Raw genomic sequence first — 24,292 nt, 5'->3', positions numbered from 1 at the left:
AGGTCAAGTCAGTGGTCTAGGAATAGAGACATTTTTATATAGATAGATAAATTGAGATCTATATAATTTATTCCATTTACTTTCAAGAATATTTTCTTCATATAACGTATGTGAACAAAAGTTGTGTTTACGAAAAATTCACTTTTGCTTTCATTTTTGTTCCAGGGGAGACGGCAGAAGATGGTCCGTAGCATCGTTGCCGTCGTCAGGATACGGAACTACACCGGGCAGTTCGAACGTTTCGGTAAGTAACGATTTGTGGTTATAATGCGAAAAATAAATAGAGATGCGTTAAGTAAAATCATGTGTAGTCAGATTACTAAGCATTGAACATAGGTTTTATTTTTTATTTATTTATTTATTTTTTTAATGAACTACTAACCAGAAGTTCAGGATCAACATCTACCTGTTGACCGTGATTAAATTTCAAGAACAAACACGTTAGTTTGAACTGTGAATATATGTTATTGAAAGAAATAACCATTTTTAATATCCCTTTTTTTAAATTTATAAACGACGAATTTTCCAATTCGTCTTTGAAAGTCATTATCAAAATGTTGGTATCTTCCTCTTTCTTGTTTATATATATATTAATCTTTGATACTCAATTTCTCTGTCAAATTTCAGATATAATATAAACGCATTTGCTTTCATCGGTGTTGATAATTCGTCGATTATGACTACAGAACTGATTAATGTATTGACTTGGGGGGATTTTAAAGGTCATGAGAAATAACCTATATACTCAATAAATCGAAAAGGTTAGTCTTGTAGAGATGGTTTTGGCTTTCCATGTTTTGTGTAAAATTGTATTGTTTGGTCCTACCAAATGGGAACTTGATCAAGTAAATCCAGAGAAATGGGTTGTCAAGTGGTTCAGGTCAATTTTATAATGCCTTTTGAAATGTGGCGTAGAAAGTTATTTGTGATCCCTCTCAAGGCGTAGAAAGTTATTTGTGATCCCTCTCAAATGTCAAAGGAAGCCTGGTTCCCAATGATCAATGTATATTGATAACTGAAGTTTTAACTAATAATTCTAGAAAGATTCATACTTTTAAATGTATATACAGGGTGTTTCAAAACAACACCGACAACGTTTGGGAGGTGATTCCTGACACCAAGATAAGACAAAAAGTATAGACCAACCTGGGTGCACAAATGCTTCCTTTCGGAGTTATAGACTGTCGAAAACATGAAAAAAAGTGAACTTTAACGATCCATAGCTCCAAAATTACGGGACCTACCCTAGTCCGGTCAAGACTTCAGTTAGGAATCAATGTGTGCGCTATCCAAAAATACATGTTTCAGAATCTTAAGGTACCCACGCAAGAATTTTTATAGAGGGAGTTCGGCTGCGGGCACATAATTTGAAGTACTCACTAACTACCTCCATAAAAGTAGTTGGCGGAAGTACCGTAGGATTGTGAAACATGGATATTTGGGTAGGACACATACTAGTTCCTAAATAAAGTCTTGACCCGACTATGGTACGTCCGATATTTTTGGAGCTATGGACATTTAAAATTCATTTCTTTTTTCAAGTTTTCGGCAGCCTGTAACTCCGAAAGGAAGCACTTGTGCATCCCCAGGTTGGTCTATACTTGTTGTCTTATCTTGGTATCAGGAATCACCTCCGAAACATTGTCGATGTTGTTTTGAAACACCCTATATATATATATATATATATATATATATATATATATATATATATATATATATATATATATATATATATATATATATATATATATATATATACGTAAGACAGCACATACGTTTTTTGCGTATAAAACGAATTTGACACGGACAATCTTCCTGGGGTTTCGAATTTTGGATTCTCTGTATCAAAATACATGGAATCTATACCCTGGGGCACGCTTCGCAAAACTTCTATTTATTTATTTATTTATTTGTGTGGTTGTGTAATTTTTGCTCTGGATTTCATTACGGTATTTTTCAGTCTTCGGAGGGTGGAAACACTGATAGTGTGCATATTTCTAAAAAACAGTAGATTCGGTTCAGTGGTTTGTCATTTAACCTGTTTGTTGTAAGATGCTTTCCGTGTTTATTTTAAATACGTTAATTTTGTTCTTTTTTAAATGAACAGTGCTTACAAATGCAAATAAAAAAATCTTCCACTTCTACTGTTTTAAAAACACAAAATGTGTTAAAATATTGGGGAAATTTGAGAAAGTTAAGATTGTTTAAGAGGAAATTGGATAGCAATAGTGATTCCCAAACTTTCCTCAATAACTTCCCTTCCCAAGATGCCACTGCCATATCTTGCATACCACTGGAAAGGCAATTCCATCACCTTTAGAATGAGATACGTCTTATTTCTGTAGACTAACTACAGGGTGAACAATAAGTGACTCAATGTCAAAAATGGTTCACAACCCGTAGCTCTCAAACCGTTGAGAATAAGACCCATGTTCATATGAACTTTTTCTTCCCTCAGAGTCACTCTGTAGTTATTTGTGTTTACCCTTGTAGGCACCCTGTAGTTTCGTTAACCTCAAAGCAAAAGGCTATTTGCTATGGGATTTAAGAATTTAATCAAGTATAAATTATTTGTTGCAAGAGAGTTGTTGGTATTCTCGTTTGTTACAGCGTAAACTTTTCTTGTTCTACGACTGTAGTGAAATTTTACTTGTAGTTAGCTTACATATTGCAAGCTATTTTTATTGTACTTATCTCTTACATTAAATTTTGTCTCCTGCTTTTTTTTTTCTACTGATGATTTTAAGAAAAGTAATGAAAAATATATAAATTTGATAGACAAAAATACTGCGGGAGACATGTAATAAAATGCACTGTCGAAAAAATGTGGTGTTGGTAATTTTGTGAGAATCGATGCAACGAAGCGTACCAATCACATATGAAATCCATGTGGGACTGGAATGGGATCATAAAACTATTCACCTAAATGAAACTTAAGCATCTATCAAGCTGGTTTATCACATGAAAGTTGAGCTGTCTCTATCTCCCGCCGTGTAGTTATACGTTGAATTTCACCTTACGCCTTAGTTAAACTAAATCATAAGCAAATTGGTTATTTTAATATCAGGATTCATTAAATCTTTTTGGCGTAACTACGTTTTATGCCCCCCCTCCGCAAGAACGTATCCAGGGTCCCCCGCCTTAACATAATCTTTTCGTGGAATGATAGATAACATAATAAACAACCATACTTCCGTGTATCTATGAATAATGAGTTAATCCCTGCAACTACTAGGCCTAAATATTCATAAATGGAAACCACTTTGTTATACATATAATTTATTCAATAAGCTTCAGAATGGAAGATGGACTTAACTCTACAGTCAGTGCCTTCGACGTGGAAGACCCGGGTTCGATTCCCAGCAGGAGCTCATGTTGTTCGGATTCCATGTTAATCAGTAGGTCCACGTCTCATAGAGCCTCACTGTTGAAAGGGACGCTAAAATAAAATCAATCTTTGCAGTTAATGGCGTCAGTCTTCATGAAGAGTAGTGGGAATTAATTGAATGGTTCCCTTCTTTCTTTCCTGACAGCAAAATTCTTCATCAATTCCTGTACATTTATTTTTTCAGCTTCGTCCGCATTTATTGAGAGCAGTGCTAAATTACTTAATCTATTTTGGCTCATTGTGCTTCTCACAGTTTTCTGTTAATTTCAATTTTGATTGATTGATTGATTTTGAGTTTAACGCCCTTTTCAGCAGCGATAATTTCAATTTTGAGAACAACCTCTTCGCAAAACTGACAGAGCCAGGGAGCGTCAAAAACAACAAATACACGGTAATAAGTTCTGAAAAGCTAGACGCCAATGACTTATGTTTCACAATTAAAAAGCCTTTTACAATTAAAATACAGAATTCTGAACACATGTTTCAAATTTCAGCTGTTACCCAAAACAAATTACTTCTATTGGAAACTAAGAATCAATATCACAACTGTAAGTTGTTTGAAGTATCTGTGCCCTTCTTAGAATTTCATCATCAGTGAGATGAATTATATTGGCAGGAAACAAAAGGGAAATTTGGATACTGTATCGCGCAAAGATGTAAAACGACAATATAATACATGAAATAGTTTAATATAGATGCTAATTCTAAATTTGATTCACTTTCACTGAGACGACTATCTTCACACAACGTATCAAAATGATGTTTGACCTTTTTGAATCGTTTGGATCTAAATGATGTCTGAACATTCCACTTTTCACACAGTTTAATTGATTCTTCCTTTAGATTACTCTAGTCATTCTTTTTCTCTTGTAAGTTACTTACACACTTTTCAAGGGGCGACACTCCTATTTCGAGATCACAAAGTTTTCCTTGAAGTAATTTAGATACTATATTTACTTCTGATAATACCGCGGAAATTATCACTATAAGAAATACAAATTCAGAATCATCTATTCTATCAAGAAGTTTACTTCTTTCATTTGCAATCTTACTGGTTAGAGGCTAAGGTGAAGGGCCCTCTTGAAAGTGTCGCATTCTCCCGCACTGGGGGGGTTTCGCACCATAGTAGTTACGCCCCTGATCAAAAGCTTTTCTGCTACATTCATATTTTGTTGCAACTTTTTTTCAGTCGCAGTGTTCCAGCCAGGAGCGACTCCACCAGCTTCCAAATGTTCCAACGTCAGATGAACTTCGGATGCTAACTCGGCATTTCTCGTCAAACGATAGTAATCCCAGCCTAGAAGAAGAAGGCAGACGATCTCCTTTACACCGACCCCGTTCGCGAAGTTTAAGGTACGCTTGCATGCCACCGTGATATCTGTAAAAATGCTTTATTCATGTTAATTAGAGAATAGATGTCTACTGCATGCGTCTAGCGCGCGATTTCTCAATATTCCTGCCACTTCATTTAATTAGACTTCTAAAGTTATCACTTTTTGTTGTAAAACACTGAGAGCCACTTGTAGTTTAACTACAGTAAATGAGTTGCTCCGATTGTCTAGTTCAGTGTGCGGATAGTACCACTTTCTGAATGCTGATCACAGATGAATCATAACAGTTGACTGCAGGATTGTTGTTATATTGCATGGAACTAGTTCGATTTGCGACAAACAAGACAGGAAACCATTTTTGAAAGATGCGAGAATGCTAGACACATACAGTATGTTGTGGCACGCTTATGTTTATGTATAGTACGCCTATGTGTAAATATTCACTGAGAGATTTAAGATGTTGAGAAATGCATTCTATAAAAATTATGTTGGTCGAGAGAAGATTTGTATAGCACTATTGTAAATAGAGCCCGGATTTTATGTAGTTACATATTGTGTTTCCATACACCCAGAGATGCAAGAAATGGAAATGGCTATAAATCAAATTATCTTCAATATAGTTCAGTTTTGTATACATATTTCTGGATAGTTTACGTAAAATTACATTTTTCACAGTTTTTGCATTTTCTGTCTTGCCAATGCTTCTTTGTCGCTGTTTTGAGTTAACAGTAGCGTAATCAACGGACAATTTCCATTTATATTTCTCGTTTCTGACTTTGTCAATAAATTCAGCGACGTCTCAACATGGTCTGAGCGTTAGAGAAAACATAGTATGCTCCCCCATTCTGCTTAGATTGCTTCCTGATAAGTGCTTACTGGTGGCAAACTAGAAGACAAATATTCCAATTAAGGGACTATAAATATGAAGTAACTATACTCGGATCAAAATAAGAAATGAATTGACACTTGGATTAGGTGGGCTATCGGCCTCTAAGGCCATTACCTATTTCATGATTTCTTTTCCTTTTTTCACATACGAAGAAAATAAGTTATTCCAACAATTTCAATGGAGGTTCTGTAAATTCGAAGTGTTTTCTGTACTATTATTTGGACTGACGCTCTAAGTCAATTGCGTACTTTTATTTTCCTGTACATGCTTCAACATTTAATACTACATAAAATCCGGGTGTTTAATTACACGTAGAACGTAGACTGGTACTTCATACTTTGATCTAAGTTTAATAAGTAAGTTTTTGTTAAAACCATTCTTGTATAGCGTTTAACATTTACGTATAGTTGCTACAACCATAGATAACTTAGTCTTAGATAATATAGTAGAATGAAACAGTACTTTAAAGTCTTTTTGACATTTTGACGTTCAAGAATATTAAATACTTCGTACAGAAATGCACGAAAAACAAATATTGATTTTAATATTAACAATATCGGACTGCTTTACAGAAAATTATATTTCCGATCAGTCACTGATTTCTCTGGGGATTTGATTTGACCTGTTAGAGACCAGGTATTCAGGTTGCTTCACCAGTTCTGACCTTTTATGGTTATGTGTAAATCGGAATTACTTTACCACACTGATTCTCCAACAAAAAGTACCTCATTATTGATCCAAACCCAATAATAATAATAATAATAATAATAATAATAATAATAATAATAATAATAATAATATAAATTAAAAGAGGATAGCTAAATTATTTATATATTTTTTTCTTTCACCAGAAATAAGAATACATTTTGTATCACACATCCATACAACGCTCTGTTTTATTATAAATTGGAAATTTACTAGACATTACGTAAAAAAAAAAAAAAAGCTTTCTCCCCCCCCCCACCTCGTTATTTCATGATCTCATATTTAGAAACCTCAGTCCCTTTTTCTCCCCCTCCCCCAAATCCTAAATTTTACAGCAATAATTCATCGAATCCACTGGACCATCTACTAGAACAAATAATTGTACAGTGACGTTTCAAAGAAATCGATTCCGTGCCTTTTTCTCGAGGCGATGGTATCAAATGGATGTGGCGTTTTCAGTACAGTTTTTGGTATCACTTACACAGAAAAGATGATTTTGTTTAAAGACACAGAAAACTGTGATTGATCAGTTTCTTTAAAAATTACAGGAAAATGAATCTCATTAAAGGAACTCTTTTATTTTTGAACTGATTGTTGTAATGCACATAATACTAACCCGTGCTATCTTTTAAAAAAATTCTAAACCCTAATCTGTAAATAAAGAGAAGTTATTTAAAACTGAAATAAATAAATAAATAAATACACCTCAGAAGGAGATAAACTTCTTTTGTTTTGTTTTACTCTAAACATCAACATATACATTTTGCAAAAGTTAGAATTGAAAGTACTTCGAGTGCGAAATGGAAACAAATAGTAGAAAAAGTACAAGGCACGTCCAAAAAGTAAGCGTACTAGATTTTTGTAGATCTCAAAAAGTTCATTTAAAACAAAACTTTTACATGCTTACATCAATACATATTTGAACTATTTTTCCCCGTAGTTGCGATGCCACTCAATGCGCTTAGTGAGACTAGGGATATATATTTTTTTATGCCTTATCAAAGAAGTCTGCCGCCACCTCTGTTGCCCAATTCTTCATCTCCACCTTCACTTCCTCGTCATTTGAAAATTTTCTCCCACCCATATGCATCTTCAGGGAGGTGAACAGATGATAGTCTGGTGGCGCCAGGCCAGGAGAATGCATGTATCAGTCAAAATTGACGGTCTTCCACTCCTTTGCTCATTGTGCACATCACTACAACCGTTTTTAAATTCACGACACTACTTAAACACATTCGTACGATTCATAATTCCTTCGCCATAAACTGATTTTGATCTCGTTAAAAACTTCAAACATTTTCTCTTCACAACGAGATAACGGATAACGCTGTGAATCTCGCACTTGGCGCAATTTTATCGACATGTTTCACAGAATATGTTACTGTGGCCACAGTTTTGGGCGTACTGACGGGTGATTGGGGTCGCTGGAAACTAAGCTACACGGCAGTCTGACCAACATAGCAATAACAATTACCCTCTGCCCGCCAGGACCCTAGTACATTTATTTTGTGGACGTGCCTCGTATAACGGTTTCACCAAAACTCATATCCCCGAGTTCTGTTAAGTCTAGTTGTGTTTATTATTGAGAAATGAATTAGCAGACAGACTTTATGTTTTTGTTACATGCATAGTCTGAGTAATTTGTATTTAAAAAGAAAAAAAAAAAAAAGAAAGAAAAAAGTCTGGAAAACCTAACTGATATATGATAGTAATTGAATTGTCAGCCGAGTAACGTCTCTTGAATACTATCTACTCTTTCCGAGTAACAGTGAAATTAGCAAAGGTATGCAATTTCAGGAAAAGAACACATTAAATGTAATAATGTAGTTACAGTTGAATAGAATTAAATCACAGAAACGAAACGGAATACGACTCTTCATAGAAGAATACTAAATAATGAAATAATAAATTAAGGAAACCTGTGTAAATATTTTGTTCCAATTAATCAGTTCATTTTGCGAAAGGATTGAAAAAAGTAAGAGCCACTTATTCTAAAATATTTACCTTTACCTTTTATTTCTAAAGTGCATGATGTAATTTGTAGTTTTGGCTTTGTGAATGATCAACTTTGATGCAAAGCATGCTGTGAAATTTACTGAGTCTTTGCTTATCAGCTTAAGCTTTTGATTCATAGATTGGTTCGTTTTAAAAACAAAATAAAAGCTTCCTTTTCCCTGCATTGTACTACATAAAAATTCCCTATTTGATAGTTGCATTTTAGGTAAACTTTATGTAGAAACGACAACCATAGTTGTCAAGGAAATGTACGTTCAAATGGAGAATATTTGACGTTTTGATGTTCCCTACCGATGTGCAACCGTTCTTTGTACAATAATAACTACAGTAGACTTCCTGTTAACTGACCACCACGGAACTGGATTCTTATAGGATAACGAAAAAGTCTGTTAAAAGTCACTACTTTATTGTATAGCATCCCTATAACAGTTAGAAAGCTTACAGTATTAGAGTTCAATAAATTTAGGTTATCAAAATTAGAAGTTTCGACCTCAAGCTGCTCCAGTGATACTCAGTTGAACGAAATACTGTACACTGAATAAAGTACAGCTGACTATTACACATTCTACACACTTATTTACGGTGTATGTGTATATTAATGGAAGAAAAACACAAAATTATATATATACAGGATGCGAAAAATCTCGGAACGGTCCGATATCTCGCAAAACATACGGATCAGCAAAACAAACAAAAACATGTGTTAAGTAGTTTTGAAAGAAGCTAGCCAATGATATCAAACGCAACCCTCTATCCCCATCCATTTAAAATTTTATAGTTACCCTGTACCCCCGAAAGGGGTGGGGTCAGGGGGTTTGTGTTTGGTACCATTGGACAGCTTTTCCAAAATTATTTAACACGTGTTTCTGTTTGTTTTGCTGCTCTGTACATTTCGAGAGATATTGGATCGTTCCGAGACTTTTTTCCCCCGTTTTTTTCGCACCCTGTATATATGACTGAGCAGCTCATTTGGGCTTAAAAATATAAAAATCTACTGTAGAAAGTATGTAATTTGTGGAGTTGTATATTGTTATGGAGCACCGACGTAACGATAACTAAGAAGATTGGTGGTTAAGCCGACAGACAGTTAGAGAGACGTCAGTTAAGAGGGAGTCCGCTGTATTAAATTGTAGGTAATAATACGCATTATGTCAATTACTGATATGTTTAGACCTGTATCAGGATATATCAATATGTCAAACTCAGTGGGAGATAGTAGTGTGAGTGCATGTTTAGTAAATAGTGAAGCAGATCTTCAAGGTAATGCTTTAAGAGCATGGTAAGATGAAATCAGGTGCATGACGTGGTGGTTGTAGGGTTCTGGTATCATTGGAAAATGTAGCAGAAACAAACAAACAAACAAAAAATACACATTACTTAAAAGGAATTGTCTGTTGTTGCTAGGCGTCGAAATATGTGTACTTTGAGCAGGGCGATGGTTAGTAGAAAATCCTTGTTTGTATCACAAATGTTCAAATGCATGAGGTGTTTAGCGTGTTAGGTTTTAATAAAATCGTATTGTGACAGTCATTATTGTATTGCCATTGGCAGGGAAAGAAAAAAAAAATGCTTCTGTGTTCTGAGTAGATCAAGTGTAATTTCTGTTATTTAATTTAGCAAAGATAAGCATCAATCGTTTATTTTTGATTTAAAATGGTGCTTTTACAGTTGGATTATTACGCTATAGAAATATACATATTAAACAGGATGGATACAATATAACTGGAAATTTTCTTCTTCAACACTTTGTGTTGCTAATGTCTACGAAAACGTTTTCTTCTTTTTTTCCTTTTTTTTTTTTTATTTCCCTTTCCTAGAGTCGTAGTGGGCGGTCATGAGTTACAGATGGTGCATTGTAATTTGTCATTTGAAAAATTACAATGAATATGTGCTCGGAGTAGTTAGTTTAAAAATAAAAAAAAGTACCTACTATTGATATATCGTAAACATTCATTATTTTGCAGTTCCCGAGCGTTAATCTTTGTATGTTGGTCGATTCTGTTTCAAAGGGAAATTTGGGAGAAAGTTGTTAAACAGGTGACAAAAATAAGCGATTTTGTAGTCTAAATTGACTATTGAGAAAATAACACGAAATTTGTACTGAGAGACATGCAGCACTTGTGGATGTCTACTGTCGAATGATTTGATACGCTTTTGCGAAAGAGTGAAATTATTTCATATCCACTACGTCGTTCTGAAAAATTAGAAATCAAGTTAACAGGTTTTTGCATCTGGATTTCAGCAGTGCGTCCGTACTTCCAATCATGTATGCATGGTACTTAGTTTCACGAACATATACGAAACCTGAGCTTTGGTGAAAGAGGGACCCAATAACTATATATGATGCCCTTCCACTCATCGAAGTACCAGTCATTCACAGTGATTTAACACTAACAGTCACTATCATACAGATAACGTTTTATAGTTTTTACTTAGTAGTAAGTTCAAGAGTTTTATCAATTTGTCTACTTTCGTATCAGAGTAACGAATGCCATTGATCTTGTACAGTCCGCAGCAAAAAACCTGCAACATGAGCATGTAAGTTTATTGTGAAACTACGCCTAACAGCCCAGGGAATCAACATAACGTCTAAGTGGCATGAATGACGCCAGGAGAAACCTCGGCGTCCTCCCCTGCACACTTATTTTTGGAGCAAAAGACTTCGTCGTTTCACAATAAACTTACACATGCACATGTTGCAGGTTTTTTTTTTTTTTGCTGCGGACTGTACCGTTCTTCTACCGAAACATTTTGCATTGAACTAAGTTCGTGATTATCAAAAATGCAAATTTACCCACACGTATTTAAGTAATGGTAGGATTAAATAGTTCAAAGAGTTGGCTTCAATTTAGAGAGAGAGAGAAAAAAAAGTTGAGCTCTCTGTCTTCCTTGCGGAATTGCGTATATACATATACCCTTATTCAGAAGCTTTATACATTTCTTTTTTACATTTAAGCCTGTAACTGACGTAGTTTTAGTTCGATTTGATGGCATGTAAACTGACGTCATTATTGCATATTGAAGGAATTATGCATTTGTAATTGGTATGTTGATTTCTTACGTATCACTAATATGCCATAGTTCGATTTTCTAATGCATTTGGAGATTTCCTAGGAAGAGCGTAATTTTGCTGTACGCTTTATTTATATATATTAAAAAAAAAAAAAAAAAACTTACTTTTGGACTGGAATAAATATAATAGGTAATTTCTGACCATGGTTTCGCTTTCCTTAGCAATTACTATCTTTTTTTATGAAGCAAGCAGCGTTTTTTCTCATATCTATTAATTATCTAATTGCTCATTAGAATACCCCCTAGAGGCTATTTATGGATATGTGAAGCTACTCCAGCAGTTGCATGAATTCCTCAGTACTGGATCTATTACTTGCTATTTGGTATTAGCTTTTATGGTATGCAATTGTCATTGTGAAGACACTTCAATTGCTAATTAAACGAAACTTTAAAGGTTTTGTTGTTCTGTAATAATTTCCTGTTAAGATTTATAAAACTTGTTTGTAATTAGCTTCGTTCCCTTGTAACAAACGCATCCGCTTTTGAAGCCTCTGATCTTTTAGTATTATTAAATCTGTCAAGGAGCTTAAAATCCACACAAATAACCATTTCTTACTTATTTTTGAGTTGTTGTTAGGTGTGCTATTTTATACATTAGTAGTTTTTGATATCTCTCCGCGGACCATGTCACCACGGTCCTTTGAACAAAAATTAATCATTGCTTCCTCGCATATTGAGGTTCAACACGAGTAAACTAAAGCGAGCACGAAAGAACGACGGAATTATGAAAGTGCTTAAACACAAAAGTGTGTGTTGGAGTAAAAATGTTCATGATTATTCTAATCTCACATTCGTTCGCTTAAATTAAAACCTACAAAAATGAGTTACGATGAAATATCTTGTATTAGTGTAGAAACGATGTGGTAAACATTTAGTTTTATTTGTTCCCATATGCATAAAAATACTTTGTTGATCATGCTGAAAAAACTCGACTATAAAATTCTGACAATTGTTCACGTAGATTTTTTTCTTTTAATGTATAATTTCGCTATATTCGAGGCAGTGCTTTCCGCACACATTCAGTGGTGTTTTCCTCAAATATTTAATGACCATTGAAATAAATCCTTGAACGAAAATTTTCAGCAAAATTGTAAACTTATGTTTATTAGCCTTCCAAGGTAAGCTACTTCAATAACTGGCAACAAATCTTTGCCTATTCTCGGACCAAGAAGGCAAATAAATATATAAAAATAAATAAAACGTCATTCTATAGAATATTTACAAAGACATAACGGGAATTGCCAAAACTTTGTACAAACCATAAAACTTGTCACCTTTGTCAAACAAAATAATAGGAAAAAAATCGTCTGAATGTCGTTCATCCTAGGTTTGAAACTGTTTTGGCTGAATTAAACTTTGATCAAATTTTGTTTCTAATTAAAGAAAAACTGCTACTTCTTTGTATACCGGGTAATAGGGTTTTATTTAATTTTGACTCGAGAATTGGGAACTACTTGTTGTCCAAAATGTGTTGATTGACAAGACATGCTTTATTTGAAATGCTGATATGTTTTCTGTTTGGTGTACAAATTTTCCTGCTTTCGATCCTTACAATATGGAAAATCTTCAGCATTATCAAAAATAATAATAACTATAATAATAGTATAGTTTCACATTAGGATGTGAACTGTAAAATAAAAGATAGTTGTTAACTAAATGAAACTTAATGTAGTCTAATAGTAATTTGTAGCACTCAGAGTCTATTTGTATCCTACTTTTTAAAATAAGTGTTCTTAATAGCTTTAGAAGTTCATACACATATGTAGAAACTTATTAAGTTGTCTCTCTCTGTATATATATGTAAATTACACGTCTTCCCCTATAAGAATAGTAGGGCATGCTTTTATTGTTATCTGGCTCTTGGGGAAAAATAAAAAAAAAAAAAAGTAAAGAATAATTTCCCAATTTTTTTTTTATACCAGCTTGTCTGTAGCATCTAGGTATATAAAAAAAAACTGTATCAAAATTATCTATACTAGGAAGACTTGTAAGTGATCGTAATATTTAATTTTTACGTAAAGTGCAGGGAAAAGAAAGTTTTTTTTCTTATTTCTTAATTTTAGTTTTAGTTGTTTTGTATATGTTTCTTGCACTTTATCTTACTTAACACTGAACAAGTTAGTTAATAGTTGAACTATTAAAGAAAGAAAAAAAAAACTTGGTATCTCATTAATAGAACTTTTCTCCACTTTATTTTGCTGCGTGGGTTAATATCACCACATTCAGCTTGGCCTGGCTGTGTATCGCCACCTTAGAGTAAGCGTAACTTCATATATCTCTGTTCATTTCATTTCTTGTCAGTCGTTTTCTGTAATTTTTTGTTCTTATGCTACTCACGTTTTCAGTTGCATGTTCAGTTTTCAGTTTTATATAAATATGATTCTTTAAAAATAATTAAAAAAAAATAATAAAAAATAAAAGTGATTTCAAAAAAGGAAACAGCTGTATTAGATATGCCTTGTAGTAGGTTTTCTAGTGGCTTGTGTATCAACTGTTTTCTTGGTGTCTAGAAGTTATTTCTAGACATTACCGTGGCAACTTTTGTACTTAGTGTTAGAGGGTATGATGATGTGTGGCCCTTTGTGGGAGGATGTACTCTAGCCGGTGTGTAGTGGAATGTGAACTGTGATTAGTGGAAACAAGATGTGATAGCATTACACTTTATGTTTACGAAACAGATTGGATAAATTTAATTAATTTCAGTGAGTTTTTTTTTTTTTTACATACTTCTTTTCTTTTTAATAAACACAAATGTTCTTTTTTAACATTACAGTAGCCCCATTCGGTCACCTGTAGTGGATAATGAAATTGTGCTGATGAACACGTTGTACAAAGAACGTTTTCCAAAGGTAAGTTTCCCAGTGAAAAATCTTCAACGACATCAGGGTACTGAATGACATTTTTTTATGCATAATATTTTATTACGGTGTTAACAGACTTCAAGAGAAGTTCCAAATAATAAAAGGGAGATAAAGAAACGTTCCAAATAATAAAAGGGAGATAAAATAAGGCAGAAAATAATAATAGTGTTAAAAGCAGAGAATTCATTACTGTTGCGGTTATGCTATGAGTTTCCTATGATTAACATGATTTAGGGACGTATCTAAGAGGTATCGTAGTAATAGCAATAATTTATTTCTTTTTCCTTTTTCTTTTCTTTTCTTTTTTTTTTTTTTTTAAGACCGATAATTTGCACACCAATATTCGTGAACATTTTTGAAGTCTGTAGAATGCCAAACAAATTAAACTATATATACACAAATAAAAATATAAGTGACTGTGATTTACTAAATCTTGAACCACCCGACCGATCTCGATCAAATTTTCAACATAGATGAAGTTCCGGCCTGGGATGGTCTTTATTATTTCACTTTGACCGTCCAACTTGGGGAAGATATTTAAAAATAAAAAAATAAAAAAAAAAAAAAAAAATTAAGAACTCTTGGACCACGCGACCGAACTCGATCAAACTTGCCATATAGATGAGGTTCGGCCCTGTGATGGTTTTTATTATTTCACTTTTACGATGCAACTTAGGACAGGGGGGGGGGGGTATTTAAAAATAACTAAAAATGAAAGTGACTGCGTTTGTGACTTAATAACTCTTGAACCGTCCGACCGATCTGAATCAAATTTTCAATATAGATGAGGTTCGGGCCTGGAATGTTTATCATTTTACTTTGACGGTGGAACTTAGGAGAGGGGGTAGATACATAAAAATGGTCGAAAATTACCTATATTAATGTCGAATCCATGGTTTCCGGGGTCGCTGAGACGAATAGTGATACTTCCGATGCCGTTTAAATCAAAATTCAATTGTTTATGTCCAAAATGAAACTTATTCTCCACGTGCGAAGAACATTAAACTAAGCTTGTTACTTAAGTCATTCGCCAGAGATGCTAGTAGCCTACATGCAGTATATTATATATATGTTCGTACTGCACTACGTGTCGCATTACAGTATGGCAATGCTGCCATGCTTATACAGCAGTTCGCCAGTTTGAATTCATTTCCTATATTTTTATCAAAATCGGCACGGGTAACCTAAATCTTCGTTATGCTTCGCAAAAGCATATTATTACAAATATTTTAGCCTACTTTTTTCTATACTTCCCTTTTACACGGTGCTGGTGTTTGGACCGCACAGCTAGGAAAGGGTTACGAGTTTCTCTTCTTCTTCTTAAAGGAGTTCTTCTCGTGAGAATTACGAAACAAGATAAAGAAAGGATTAAGACTAACAAATTACGGTACATATTGAGAATGCGGGCCTAATTGTGGTAGATATTGATGACACATGCTTCGTATTTTTTTTTTAATATATAAATTCGACTGTTAGTACTTGGAACACTTGATGGCTGACATCACATTACTCTGTACAAATTCGTTAAAAAGAACATAACATAACTCTGTAGCAATTATCGTGGGAAAATTCGCCGCAAAAGTCTAAAAAATTTATATCAACCTTTTATTACAAGTCTCCTTAATAATTACATGCAAATATATAATGAATAACAAAATGACATGCCTCAGAAACAATTACGCGCGCGAAAAATACGCACCAACTGGTGCTAGATGGCAAGGAGAAGTTAGCATCCCATCCATTCCGCTTCAAAGCAGGGCGAAGCTGGTAACCCAGCATGAAAGCACGTCGTGTCTGTAAGGAGCAGTTGCATTAAGAAGAGTTGGTATGTGCGTAAGGGAAGAGAAGTGCTTAAAGTGTGCTAGGTGGTTAGTACAAGTTATTACTATTATTATTTCGGCTCACGACACATCGAAGGTAGTCGTCTAATGTGGATGCGAGGAAAAACGTTTACAGGATAAGACAACTGGGAAAAGTATGTACTTGTACTAGACATATATGTAGGCGCAATAGATCGAAATCCTCTATAAACATACAATAGCATTTATAAGGGCAAATCTACTCCCAAACTAGCTTGCAGTGATGAAATAACGTAAGTGGATGCGTGTTTTTACACTTGTCTTCCCTCATGTCCCTACTCACAGTCGCTAACGTACGTGTTCCCTTTGAATACATTCCTTTCAAGTCTACCACTTTCACTATCTCCTGAACCAGAATAGATGCAATACTAGATCGTTATAACCACTTAAAATTTGGTGAAAAATTTCATGCGTTCCGCACCTACTCTCCGTTGCTAATACTCCTTATATATACCGCGCAATTTTCAATAGTCCGTCAAATTAAAGCAAAAAATCTCTACTTTTCTTGTCCAGATTAATATTATGCGTGCAAACTAATTTGCTATATAAAGTATAACATTAAAAAGAAAACAGGTATGAACATGTGTAACGGTACAGAAGAATACACCCTCCATTCCGAAAGAAACCGAACTTTTGAAAACAAATAGTACCACTAGTGCCATCTGTTGTAATATTTTACCGGTAGATGGCGTAGTCCCTCATTTACAACTGGTATAAATGTCATGACATTTGGATGCACGGCAACAAAGTTATTGCGTTTCAACTGTCAGTGTGTTGTGTACATCGGTCGGAAAATGAGTTTCAAACAACGAGCTGCAATTGAGTTTTGTGTTAAACTGGGTAAAACTTTTAGTGAAACGCACCAAATGCTACAAAATGCATATGGTGATGAGTGTCTATCCCGTACGCAAGTTTACGAGTGGTTCAGGCGATTCAAATCGGGTAGAGAGACGCTGGATGATGACGAAAGATCATCCCGTCCCAGAACCGGATTATCGGAAGAAAACATCGAAAAAGTGCGTGAATTCATCAAACATAACAAAAAATCGTCGGTGAAAGTTATTGAAATGGAATTAGGCATTCCTCAAACAACCGCATACCGCATTTTGACCGAAGTTTTGGGCCTTAAGAAGGTTAATTCGCGGTTTGTACCACACAAACTCACCGAAGACCAAAAAGTTGATCGAATTGCGCATTGCAAAGACATCGTTAAAAGTGCTCGGCAGGATCGAAACTTCTTGAAATCGATTCTAACTGGTGACGAGACGTGGTGTTTTGAATATGAGCCCGAAACAAAGCGGCAAAGTGCTGAATGGAGAGCGCCGGATGAAGGAACACCCAAAAAAAGTCGCTTGGTGAAGTCAAAAGTTAAGGTGATGCTGATTTGTTTTTACGATTCAAAAGGAATTATCCACAAAGAATTTGTTCAGCCCGGCCAGACAGTCACTGGAGAGTTTTACTTGGGCGTCACGAAGCGTTTGCTGGCAAGAATTCGTCGTATTCGGCCCGAATATCGCGAAATCGGCAGTTGGACTCTTTTGGACGATAATGCACCATCACATCGTTCGCGACTTGTAACTGAATTTTTGGTAAAAAATCACATTATTCGGTTGCATCATCCGCCCTATTCACCAGATCTCGCTCCGTGCGATTTCTATCTGTTCCCGAAACTGCATTTGGCGATGAAAGGAAAGTGGCACGCATCGATTGATGCCATTGAGAAGGCGACGACCGCCGTCTAAAGACCATTCCAATAAAGGACATGGAGAAGTCGTTTGACAACTTGTTGGAGCGTGCAAATATGTGTACCGATGCAGAAGGGGAAAACATTGATTAATAAAAATGATTTGTTCCAAAATGTACATTGCTTTTTTGTTTTTTTTAAAACGTTCGGTTTCTTTTGGAATGGAGGGTGTACACTACATTAGGATAGTACGGAGGTTACATTAGGTTTCATTAATAGGATAGATAAGGGTAGGTTACTGATTGTATTTAAAAGAAATTTGTTTGTTGAGTTCTGTAGCACTTGTAAATATAAAACAAGCTCTCGTACAGTATGCAGAATTAGTCTGCCAGCGAAAAATGATATTTAATACAGTCCCCTTTCATACGTATACTCACTTATTTTAACCGTCCTATAACACTTGTGATTGTTTCAGGGTAATAACGTGGAAAAATATTCTACCACCAAAGATTATTATTTAATATAGTTCTTTTTCGTATGCAGTCACGCATTTTAACAGTAAAATTACCGTCTTAATCAAGGTCTATTGCAAATCTGCACCATACATGCAGTGCTATCTTATAGTGACCACCAGGCAGGGGCTGCGCATTTTCTTTTACACGAGTAATCCGTTTTGTAGGATATTATTTTGCACGTATATTGTAAATCTTTACGCAATCATTGCGTAGCATCATAAAAAAAAAGGTTGTCAGATTTTTAGGCAGTTGAGCCGTAATTATACAACAAAACATTTTATATTTCTAACCATAAAAGTCGCACCCTCCTTAAGTTGTTCTGCACAGACAACTGTGACGTCTGAGCAGCGAAGTGAGAAAAATAAGAGTAGCGAAGGGTTTCGGACAGTACACCTTTTTCTTGTAGTTAAGCGTGAAGCGTTCAAAGGCTAATGTTTAGCAGAAGAGGTTCAGCAATTGTTTCTTTAAAAAAAAACGTTACAATTACAGTAGTTTCTGTTCAGGTTAGTTTGTTACATTATGTTAGTGTAGGGGTCCAGCATAATTAGAAAAAAAAAAAAAAAAAGAATTTTGCTTATTTCTACTAATATTAGGTACGGATAGGTTTGCTTACGTCAAGTTAGGTCTAAGTACTTGCATCATTCAGTTCCCCTGTAAATTTCATGGTTTTGTTACATGCTTCTGGCCCTCTCCTGCTGAACATAACCCCGTTTAAATTTACTCTTTTGTAATGTTAAGCGTGGAAAGTAATTAAACATTGCTTTTTGCAAAACGTCGCTTATGCGCAAGCCCACCGTCGTTGAAGAACCAGCTTGCAACAAACTCACTCCACACTCCCACGCAGGATAACCTGCTTCGTCCTTTCGCTGACAAGGTTCTATTTAATTCATGGTTTTTAGTGGCTACCTAGCAAAGATTAGTTCATTTTGCACTATAATATTGCACTTTAAGCCCTTCTAAAGTCAATCTGCACAGAGAGCACCCAGAGTACAATATAATGTAACAATATGGGAGTACCGAAAGGTGAGAAATTACATTTTCAATCAAACTGTTAAGTGGAACATTCTGGCATCCATCAGTGGGATACATCCCAAAATGATTTTGCCAGTGACGCGTATCTAAAATTTGGCATTTTAACACAATAATCAGTTCACTGAAGAAACATTTGTAAGACTCTTCTTCATAAAAGTTGACCGTAGACTTACCTTATGATGTAATCTTAATAAATCCCTACTGGATGCGGATTAAGAATAGTCCGTCGATTTGAAAGAAACACTGGAGCTTATCCAAGCAGGCCTGTAGCCAGCCCAAAAGTGTAGGGGGAGGGGGATCCAACCATCTTATAGTTCATCACCATATTATAGTTCATTTGAAGCCTACCGTGAAAATTTTAGGGGGCCAGCCCCTCTAGATACGGGCCTGTATCCAAGTAATGCCGTACAGATTGATAATACGTGTGCAAGCTGATGTGCTATAGAAAACATTACGTTCTATCATATTATATGCAATTATTTCCTCAAAGAAGTCTCTCATGCTACTTTTAGAAATTGTTTCTTAGGGTAGGAGTTGCATTCATTGGTGCAGAGTCACTTTACAAATACTTTGTCCTACGGGTATAGATGCACGCCTGCAGGTATGCCATAAAATTACCTGCAGAAAACACACTCAAATTTATGATACGTAGCCACTAAAAGCGAGAATTTTATCTAATGTACTCAGATTAGGAGCTCAGCAGGGTGGAACCGCGCCGTAGCGCAGGCGTGAGTGCATTAGAAGCAGGCGCGTTAGTAACCGAGGGTATGTGCATAAACTAGGATAAGGTAAGAAACACTTGATATTGCATAAAATCACATAGGTTAGAACACTTGTAATGGTTTCACACTTGTACCATTACACTTGTAAACATGAAATATCGTTATCCTACAATATGAAGAAAATCCTCCGACAATAGAATTTAATATCTCACAGAACGCTCTTTCATATGCACTCACTCATTTTAACCATAAATTCACCATTTTTGTGACGGTCAGTTCATAATCACTACCTCCTACTTCTCTAAAGTGACGTGCAACAACGACCATTCATGCGTTTTCGATGCAATGTGCTATTTGCTACGGTACGCGGTGGGCTACAATAAAAATTTCCTCGTGTAAGTATATTTAGTAAAAGTGGTTAGTCACAGGAATTTTGAAGGCGTTAGGAGATGATTTGTCTGTGCTACTGAATTACAGTCTTTATGGAGACTTCCATTCTCCTAATCTGCAAGCGTATTCATTATAGTGGTTCTACAAACGTAAAGGCGTAATTACAATACGCAAAATTCAGGCAATAGGAAACAGTTAAAAAAAAAAATGTAGCCACTGACCTTGCGCACGCAAATTCTTAATCAAGCAGCGGTATATCTATAGATGTCGTTAACCGTTAACATAATGAGCATTATATACTTTATCCTTTTCTGAAATTGTCAACAAGTGCCACGAAACTTGATTTTCCTTTTCGATTAGAGTCAGTGTCAACTCATTTAAGGTCTAGAACGCATATTAAGATTATCTATTCGCAGGTTTGCCAACCATATGATAATTTTGCGTAATATACGATAATTTAACCCTTAATGCTATATATGATAATGCTTTTGCGATAATAGGTGAATAAACGATAATTTTAGAACGCACACTTTTTTAAATACAGTTTTTGAATGTATAAATGTATTGTTTATGTTTCTTAAATAATTATAAAACACACATTCATTTACGAGGTTTTTAACAGTCATTTACGCTAAAATATATCAATAACGATTTGAGAATTGGCAACTGGCAACCCTGGATCCATTCTCTAAACTCAATTAAGCCACATTGCCACCAAAAAAAAAAATCTTGAAACTCTACCTTATTTCACCATGTACACATCGTCTTGGAAGGATCATAAAACATTTTTTCCATCTTGCAAGGAGTTGAACGATGCGCAACTTTCTGGGACATGTTGCTTGCTCCATGCTATCGCCCTCCCGCTGACATAAAAGAAAAACCAGTTTCGCCGCTTCCGAAACAACGGATTCTTTTGGACAGGGAGGGGAAATGGGCCAAAACACACGTTTTTAATGAGGAGGTTCACTGTTTGTCCACTACCGTGCAGTCCTCCATGTGAGAAGAAACCTTTCTTGCTTTCAAGAAGTTGTAATATGTAAAGAGTAAATAGAAAGATCGGGTTGCAAGTTTTTTTTTTTTTTTTTAATGACAGCTACAAGATTCTTTTAACGTGGCAATGTGGCTTTACGTTTACTAGGGGTGAAAATGATGTTCTTTAGAATAAGTGTTAATAAGGATTTAAAAAATAGTCAGGACAGTGACGCCGATTTGGAGTTTGGAACTGAAGATTACTAGATAAGTTTATTATATATTATTGCTATTAGTAGTATTATACTTGTTTCTAAAATTATCATGTGCATAACGAATATACGATAATTTCGTGTAATATACGATAATATTAGAGACGAAAATCGATATTTTTTCTAAGGTTGGCAAGTCTGTCTGTTCATGACAGGAGTTCGCACACTGCAGGCTAATCAACTGCGTGTCATTAATTGATATTCATTTCTTGCGTTCTTGTGATAATCATAATTAATAATGAAATATAAGTACCTACAACTGTGGTGCAAAACCATAGAACTCTTAAAGAAAGTAAGAATTGAGTAGCATCCAAATAAATGATTAAATTAATGGAGAATGATTAAATATAATAGTAGGAATCTTCTCATTAAATTAGCCGATATGAAAAAAAAGTACCCAACTATATTTTCAACTTTGGTAGATCGAAAGTTCGATATATATCCGAAAAAATATATTCTAGTAATCTACTACGTGATAAACTTCAATTTAAACATATATTTATGGGTCAAAGTAGTCTTTCCTTTGTTTTCCTCTTCTTGTCTAGTATTTTTCCTGTCTCAGGAATCCTCACGTTTCAGAAAAATGACGTTATGACAGTCATCTTTTAATGTTCCGATTCACTGCTCCGATTGTAAATGATTTGAATACGTGTTTATGTCACGGGTGACCAGAGCTTTTACTTTCAAAAACGGGACGCATATGAATCGGCAACGGGGGGGGGGGCTTCCACATTGCATTTTGGGACATTCCACAGCAGTGTTTTCAATTTACAAAATACACAAATAAGAATGATGACAAAGCGTTTCTAACTTAAGTACTACCCAACAATACTTTTAACTACTTCAACACTCAGAATTCCCATTTAATTCCCACTTGAACCACAGAACACTCAATTCTCATTTGAATATTCAGAAGTTCTAGGCACGGCTAAACCTTCCCAATGAGTGTTGGTACGGAAGAGTGTAGAATTAGCATTGACCATTTATATTTTGAATAATGATTACGGGACACCTGGGTCGTGTTTCTTAAAAACGGGACATTTAGGCGTCCCGTTTGAGAGTCAGAAAAAAACGGGACAACGGTTGAAAATAAGGGACTGTCCCGGCAAAAACGGGACGTCTGGTCACCTTGATTATACTAATTGGGATAGTTAATTGGGTCAGCTTAAATTCATAAGGAACAAAAACGCTAATAATCAAAGAAACATACTGACTAAATACAAACATTTACAGAAGCTACAAAAATTTTTAAAAAATAAGTTTTTTTTTTTTTGACTGATTTAAACGGTATAATATAGTAGGGTAGGTTAGAGCAGAGTAAGATAGAGATAAGTAGGGTCGCGTCGGGTTTGGTAAACTTAGGGAAGTTTTGACCCATTTTGTTAAAATTAATAGTCTAGTTTCTCGTCCGTGCGTAAGGATACCAAATAGAGCGTCTCTTGTATACCTGGAGCCATGTTCAGAATACCAGTGCTCGTTACTTTCCCACAATCCAACCATGCTTTAACCTGACGCGAAGTAGTTCCTTCCGCTTGCCAAATAGTTCCATGTTTATAACCGCTTATAGAAAAAAATATATACAACATCCGCTCTTCTTACATATTATCAAGCATACAAACGAACAAATTATCCATTTCTACCAGGTAATTATTCAGAATATTCAAAACTTCGCTAGAAATGGACGACCAACTTTGGAACTTAATCCCTATTTATGTTATTTTATATACCTTTCCTAGAATCACTCATCTCTCATTTTCATCGTTTACTTCTAATTGTTAGTCACAAATATTTCTCATTTTCATGTTTTCCTTGCTGTTCACTGGACGTGTCATTATCTGTATTGTATTCCTGCGAAAAATTAGTACCTTCCAAATGTTAATTGTTGCAAACTACGCTCTGTTCAGAAATAACGAAAACAATAGATACGTTCCTTCTTACGTTTCTAAGCAATATTATAAACAATATCCTACTATAGTATTATCTAAATAAGCTTTTGGAGGAGGCTTAAGAGACCTCTGTAAAATATAATATCCCTGTAAGATCAACAATTACAAAACGCGTACTAAAATACTTGTTTTCTGTACTAGGATCCCACACAGGAGATACATACATTAATTATGGACTTCTTTTACCGGTAAATTCACTATTACTGCCTTAGAAAGTGTTTCTTAAGGAACGAGTTTCATTAATGGTTGCAAATTGCCTTTAGGAGGGCTGAGTATAACTGCAGCGTTTGCACATATGACATTAAAGCTACAGAGCATAAAACACGGATTAAAAAACAAATTTACTTGTGCTAGGGGCCGACTAAAAAGCACAAATGCTATCTAAACGATTCATGGCAGCAGGCCATTGGGAGGCCCAAGCATAAGTGAAGAGGTGTATCTTTAGGGAGCAGGCTCGTCAAAGACGGTGGGTATGAGCATAAATGAGGATAGTGGAGAATCACTTTATATGGCACTAGCATATGTTACCCGCATCGCTGGGTTAAATAAATAATTTAAATGCACACTGATATTACTTATTTTCGATCATTTTAATGTATTTCACCCCTCCTCATCGCCCAAGTGTCTGGATTTAAACAGCA

General features: G+C 35.1%; 1 protein-coding gene across 12 annotated transcripts in view; it reads left to right on the top strand.

The window, feature by feature from the left end:
• dop (microtubule-associated serine/threonine (MAST) protein kinase dop) overlaps positions 1 to 24,292 on the top strand; it is a 1,172,801-nt gene that overhangs the window by 1,099,347 nt on the left and 49,162 nt on the right. For 10 of the 12 annotated variants that reach the window (XM_081761418.1, XM_081761421.1, XM_081761422.1 and 7 more), the window contains 4 exons: positions 166 to 244; positions 4,578 to 4,741; positions 13,628 to 13,657; positions 14,175 to 14,250. In XM_081761418.1, the coding sequence (XP_081617544.1) occupies positions 166 to 244; positions 4,578 to 4,741; positions 13,628 to 13,657; positions 14,175 to 14,250 (349 nt within the window). The remainder of the gene's footprint in view (positions 1 to 165; positions 245 to 4,577; positions 4,742 to 13,627; positions 13,658 to 14,174; positions 14,251 to 24,292) is intronic. The other 2 variants (XM_081761420.1, XM_081761428.1) reach the window with 1 other exon arrangement.

Source organism: Thermobia domestica, chromosome 6 (assembly GCF_964235325.1).
Source record: "Thermobia domestica chromosome 6, izTheDome1.hap1.1, whole genome shotgun sequence".
NCBI classification, from domain to species: domain Eukaryota; kingdom Metazoa; phylum Arthropoda; class Insecta; order Zygentoma; family Lepismatidae; genus Thermobia; species Thermobia domestica.
The sequence above is the reverse complement of the archived record's forward strand: the minus strand, read 5'-3'. Positions and strand labels throughout refer to the sequence as shown.